The sequence below is a fragment of the Tamandua tetradactyla genome, chromosome 8, assembly GCF_023851605.1.
Source record: "Tamandua tetradactyla isolate mTamTet1 chromosome 8, mTamTet1.pri, whole genome shotgun sequence".
Classification (NCBI taxonomy): domain Eukaryota; kingdom Metazoa; phylum Chordata; class Mammalia; order Pilosa; family Myrmecophagidae; genus Tamandua; species Tamandua tetradactyla.
Genome location: NC_135334.1, coordinates 102,823,847 through 102,830,594, shown reverse-complemented (window position 1 = coordinate 102,830,594; position 6,748 = coordinate 102,823,847). Strand labels below are relative to the sequence as shown.

Below are 6,748 nucleotides of genomic sequence, written 5' to 3'. Positions count from 1 at the left end.
CTTGCCAGTTTGGCACCTATAAAATTTGCCCTGATCAGATGTGATAACGCACGTGAAGGTGCTTAGAAAATGTAAGATTTTAACAATAATCAAATTGTTCTTGACTCAGAATGACACTTTCGGGGAAAGGAATTTATGCTTCACCCCATATAAAATGAAGCAGAATAAAAGTTTTTTCAGAGAAGTTGGCCTTGAATTTTCAATTAAGGAAATCATATAAGGAAAATGTTCATTACACAGGACATTTATCATAGACCCTTGAACAGAAAGAGAGTTTAAGAAATCATGTTTCCAGCCTATTGCCTTCAGAAAGGAAAGCCATCCTTAGGGCAGGGTAGGAGTCAGTCTCACAGTGTTTGAATCCTGGCTCCATTTCTAACTATGAGGTCACAGGCAAATTCCTTAATCTCTTTGTACCTTAGTTTCCTCATTAGAAAATTCAGAAAATAGAATACCTACCTGGGAAGATTGCATAAAATAACTGGAAAATACTTTGAACAGCACCTGTTCAAAAATATTCGCTGTCATTAACTCCATTAGTTATTATTATCTCCAAGTGAGGTGACTGAATTACAGAACATTTAAGGCAGTTGTCAAAGCTGCACAGCTAATATGTGGTTGGTCAAGATCCAGAACCAGAATTTTTGCCTCCTGAAGCATTGTGACTTCAGCAATATTTTTAAAAAGATTTACACAATGAAACAGACTTAAGATGTAAAATAGGCATCAGCAACAAAACAGCATGTTCATTATAATATTTTAATGAAGAAAATATATATACGTAGATATACATTAAAACTATTGAAAGACTATACACCGAAATACAAATAGTGGGTATAAGGGGTTTGTGTTGGTGTGTGTGTGTGTGGGGGGGGCAGGACAGGGGCAGGTGTGAGATTATGAATGATTTTATCTTTGTGTTTTACTGTGTTTGCCACATCTTCAGCATCTGGCAGGTATGGCTTTTGTAATCAGAAAAAAAACAATGTTATTTAAAAGGCAAAATAGCGACAATGAAACTCCCGTGTCTCTAATCCTTATTTTATCCACACTGCTTTAAAATTTCCAGGTAATTCTAGTTGAAATTGTCATGGAGCTTCTTTAGAACCTGGTACATACCCCTAATGCCCATGCTTACCTTGTCACTGCCCTGTAATTCTTTGCTTAGGTGCCAGTTTTCCCTGTAGGTCTATGTACATTTTTATCCCGAGTACCTCGTATGGTGGCACTTGAAAACTGTTTGATGAATGACATTGCCATCGGGACCCTCCCTTTAGAAATAGTATTCCAAAGGACAACCCCAATTCCAGAATCACTAAGATGGTTTGTGGAATCTCATTCTGATTCACTTTAATAGTAAATTATTGTTACATAGGTCCATATTTCTATTCGTAATCAAGACTTCTTATGCTTCCACTTGTTTTCCTTTATATATTAAATTAGTCATAAACAACATAGAGCATTTCTATTTCCTACCTGAGTAATATTCCTAACCAAGAAGATTTAATAATCATCCTATGAAAAATGTCCCAAGGAAATTTGACCATATTGTCACATAGGGTAATATCATATCTTCATTGGCTTCCATGGTTTTAATACTTATTAAAATAGTTTACAATTTATGTTTCAAGGCTTTACTCAGAAAGTTTTGAGCATCTTTCCTTAGCAGAGTGGTAAGCACAAGTTTAAAAGGCAATGAGAAGTGTGTGATCTACTTGGACAGACTCTCAGTGCTGCTTTCCAAAACACACCTGAACCCGCCATCTTCTTCTGGCTTGGTACCCACAGAGGCTTAAGGGCCTGGGGTCTCCAGCAGATTTCAGATAAAGGGATGCCTGAAGTATGCCTCAAAATAGGTATACAGAAGTTTTCATATGGTCAGATTAGGAGAGTGAGGATTAGTAGTTATTAGCGCATCCCCCAGGGAAAGCATCAGTGAGTATCAAGGAGAAATTCTACAAGCAGAGACACCCCTCAGTTGTGATTGCCAAACAATATCAGACAGCAGAACTGCTGTAGGATGCAATTTGAGTGGCTTGTAGAGGCCAGCGTTTTGCTGGATAGCATCTTGGATGGACCTCTAGCCACGCTTTCTTCTTTTGCTTGTTCATATGTTTCACTAGATTATCTTCCATTAAGAGTGAGAGCACAGTGGAGTAAATGAGCCATCACCTATTTTAACATTGAATAAATTACCTAGGCTTTCTGGACTTCAGTTTTAAATATAATGATAATGATAAAACAACTAATATTTATTGGAGGATTCACTTTGTGTCAGTTACAGTTTTAAGTGCTTGACATGTATTAATTTGTTTTATAAAATTCTTTCCTCAGAGAGTTGTTGTAAGATTTAAGGGAAATAGCCCAGGAAAAGTTCTTAACACAGGGCCTGGCTAATAATAGTGAGGACTCAAAAAGTTAGTTACTTTGTTATTATAAGCATTGATAATAATAATAGTAACTCAGGCCTCATGCTCTAAATAAGATTAAGTGGCTTTTTAAACTTTGATCCATAGATGAAGTTCCAATATCTTGTGAACTTCCCAGAATTAACCATAACCAGTGCCTGCCATATATTAAGAGACTAACAAATATTTCTTGAAAATAACTAATACACTAAACTGTATAGATCTATTTGTAAATAAGATTTTCAGGGGAGGAAGTGTATAGTGTTCTTCAGATTCCAAAAGCATTTCATGGTTTAAGAAATAAAGCCCCACTATTTTAAAAGAATTTGTCACCATGTAAGTAATGAAATCTTAATGAGAATAACAAGGAAATGGAGAGGAAAGATCTGAGTGGGGCTGACTCCTCACCATGAAAGGGTCTGAAAAAGCCTTGTGATGTTTGCCTTTAGGTTGAGAGTCTAGAACTGTTCCATCTTTCTACCTGGGAATTCTCATTTGCCCTCTGGGGCCATTTACATAAGACTCTGTGGGATTACTGGCTGTCCAACCAAACTTGAATGGAGTGACTCAATGCCAGATCATTTCGTTCTGGTTTTGCAGGAATCGTAGAATGCTAACACTGGAAAGAACCTTATATATAATCTATTTCAGGATTTTAAAATTTGTAGCAGATGTGTCAACACTCCCCTTCCCGCACCGACCAAAACATCTCTCACTGGGGACAGCATCCTTCTGTGTCTTTTGAATCCTTCTTAACATAATACTGTATGCAACCATTACCAGGAGATTGAAATTAGCATGCACAATGGAACCAGTTTCTCATTCCTATTACATGTCCATTATTCTCCTGTTACAGTTGGAGAAACTGAAGAAATGACATTTAATATGTCTGTAGATTAGGCCTGAGAACTGTGAAGTGAGTGATCTGAAAGTTTTGACATATGAAGGGTTGTAATTTCAAACTACAAACCTGTAAATACCCAAATATTAACTCCTCTGCCTCTGCTGCTATTTTTGTCTTATATTTTCATGGAATAGAGAAGGAAACCCTTTTTTTAAATGACTGTTTTCCTTCTTTCCAGACATGTCTCTGGAGACAGCTAAAAGCACAGGCCTAAGTGATGGAAGGGAATCATAAAGGATTATTTTAAGTATTTTCCATACATTGTTCTTTTTACATTTTAAACTGTAAGATCATTTTGCAAAGTTCAGGCCACTCCACTCTCTCTCATTTCTCAGCATCCTTCAAAAACAGCATCATGTGAAAGTACTGTACTTAAATGCAGAGAACCTGGAGCTGCTACAAGTACTGTAGTAGCATTAAGTCATTTAATTTTTCTGGACTTCGGTTTCTCCAACTTTAAAAGGAGGATATTGGACACTTTATAGGAATAGAGAACTGGTTTAATTGTTCATGGGAGAGAAAAAATAGCTCATGGTTGTAGAGTATGAACATTTATATATTTATATATTTTCCTGTGTATGTGTGTGTGTTTGGGTGTGTGTGTGTGTGTGAAAGAAAAGGTGAGGACCGGCCCAGGGAAAAGCGTGGAATAAAGTGCATTTTCACCTTTTTTAAGCCATTGGTTAAAAAAAATAGACCTGATTTCAAAATTATTCAACCTCATTGCAGTTCCTGTAACTTAGAAATGGAGCCCTCCCTCTGCATAAAGAGGGCATACAAGATAAAAGCCTTGTCACAAAGTTTTCCAATTAATTCTATGGGGAAAACTGAAAAAAAAAAAAAAGTGGAGTTTTAAGGAGACCAGTAGAGATTGAATTCAAAGTTCTGGCACAGGCTAGAAATTTTTTTGAAGAGGGTAGGGTGGTGGTGAAAGAGAACATTGCCAAAAACAGCTGTCTCTTCCTCTGCCTTCTTTATCATACGCTGTATGTAAACTGGCTTAAATCCCATCCTCTTTCCTTTCGCATGCCACCCCCTTTGAAAGTTACAGATTCAGATTAGAAAATAAGCCAGCATTATATGAGAACATATTTATTGGCTGAATAATAAAACTTAACTAAGGAGTTATGAGGGTCTCAGAATTCCCCCTATCTGGAGTACAAGTTTCCAATAAGCAAACAGAAGCAAAACCCCCAAATAAGAAAGAATACATTGGTAACCTAAATCAAGCATTTGGGGGTGTGTTCAAACATTTGATCCACTTCTTTGTAGTTGACTGTGGCACAGATGACAAAGTACAGACATACAATGAGAGATGAGCACAGAAATGCCCCATAGCAAATCAGCATATTAACAGGAAAGCATTGTAACTACTGTAAAGCTTAGACTTCTTAAATATGGCTGCTTTAAATGTACACACACCACAGAGGCAGCTTAGAAACCTCCCTGCAAAGGATGATTTGCATACAGTTTCTAGCCCATACTGTTACAAAAACCCAACTTAGAGATCATGATTAATAAATAAGAGAGAAAAGGAGAAGAAGAAACAAGTATTATCATCACTGGCAGGCATGCAAAGCAGCACCTTGGACCTCATTTGAAAAAGCTGGCAGCTTTGACAGCTCCCGCAGCCCCTCAAGAGAGAAGGCTCTTTTGGAGCTTTCCACTTGATCTCTAGGACGGGGATGAGGACGTTTCATTCGTTCATCACGTACATGATATCCTTTCAGATGTGACTGAAACAGGTGCCTCTGCAGAGTTATACAGCCCTCTCGGCAAGACAGGAGGTACTGCTTTATATATATTTTTCCTTCAGATGTTAAATCAATAGCAATCACATAAATAATGTATAGAAACCAAACCAAAAGAACACCACTCCACTGTCATTTTTTTCCTTCCTTTTTTTTTTTAAGACGGCCTCAGATTCATCCTCAAAGTGGAAATCTGGACTGTAGAAAAATACTGAATATAAAGAAAACATTAGGTCCCCCTTCCATTGCCACCCTGCACAACGGGGCTGGTTTGACTTCCTGGCCCTGGCAGCTGCCCTTCCACCTACACCTTGAGGTAATCGTTCTTCAGCCGACCCAGCCGGGTCCCGTGGCTCCTGATGGTGAGGACCAGCAGCTCATATTTGTCCCTGAGCCCCACGGAGATGTCCAGCGTTTCTTTCAGCAGGGCCCTGGTGTGGACCAGCATCCCCTGGAAGTCCTCGTTGAGCCTGCTGTCCTGCTGGCTGTCCTGCTCCTGGCCCTGCTTGAACTTGCTCTCCAGCTCCGTGAGGGACTTGCCGGAGTTGGAGTAGGCATCCCGGATCTGGTAGGACTCCCGCCGCAGGTACTTGCTGTAGCTCTCCTCCCCGTCCAGGTCGTAGGTGATGCTCTTACTGATGCCTTCCAGGACTCGCCCGGCATCCTCCACCTGGCGGCCCAGCACCGTGAACTCCTCCCGCAGGGTGAGGCTCAGCAGGCTGCTGGCCTGGCTCCCCTCCCCCTGGGAGCAGCGCCGGTGGTCACTCACCCTGAAGAGCAGTTGGCACTTCTCAGGGTCATCGTTCTCCTCATAGTCCCCATCGGGCACGAAGTAGTGGTGCAGGGTCCCGTTGGACATCTCCGGGTAGAGGGGGCCCTCGAAGTAGCCCTGACACAGGTGGCAGAAGAAACCCATCCAGAGGAACTTGAGAAGCACCATCCTGTTTTTAGGGTTTTGTTTGTTTGTTTGTTTGTTTCAGGTTGACCAGGGACCCCAGGAGAAAACGGTGGCCCAGGCACAAGGAAGAGGGTCCTTTTGAGGACTCAGCGCCTCCCTGAGACCGTGTGAGCCTCCGTCCCCGCCAGCCGGCTGCACCCTGGCCGCCTCTCCCCAGCAGGCTTCATGGGGCTGTGCGCACCAGCGCCTGGGTAGCAGGGCTCCGGCAGCACCGGATTCACCCTCGCTCTGAGCTCTGCAGGAGTGAGCTCGGCCGGCGCTTCCCCGAGCCGTGTCCGGGTGGAGAGGGGGGATCCCCTCCTCCAGAGCACCGGCCGCAGGCTGGCTGGGAGACCCAGGCACGGAGTTCCCTCTTGCTTCTGGGAGATGGAACCTGTAGCTGGAGAGAAAGGCTCTAGATGCTATTTCAATTGCAGTACTGGGAATGCGGTACTCAGGCTTTGGCTAATGATATCCTGAGGATCCCTGTGTTCTCAGATTACAGCTGGTTTCGTCACTTGAAAGCCAGGGAACAAGTTTGGAAAGAAACCTCTCACCAGGTCTCTGCTATTAAAGGTACAGGGTCTCTTTTTAAAAACTGGAAGGGGAGACCCTTCAAAATAGAGGTAGCTTGAAAGGAAAATGGGAAGAGCATAAACAGGATTTCCACATAAAGAGTGCTTTGCTTCTAGCATCGTGGGGCACAGGGAAGAGATTGGTGGTTACCTTACAGAAATGCCATTTCACA

At 41.8% G+C, this 6,748-nt stretch overlaps 1 protein-coding gene across 1 annotated transcript; it reads right to left on the bottom strand.

Annotated features, from left to right (window-relative positions):
- Nucleotides 1-848: 848 nt before the first annotated feature.
- FIBIN (fin bud initiation factor homolog) lies at nt 849-6,453 on the bottom strand. Its single transcript, XM_077114262.1, has one exon. It carries the CDS (start codon nt 6,001-6,003, stop codon nt 5,368-5,370), a length of 636 nt encoding a protein of 211 aa, XP_076970377.1. The 5' UTR covers nt 6,004-6,453; the 3' UTR covers nt 849-5,367.
- Between the last annotated feature and the right edge of the window lie 295 nt (nt 6,454-6,748).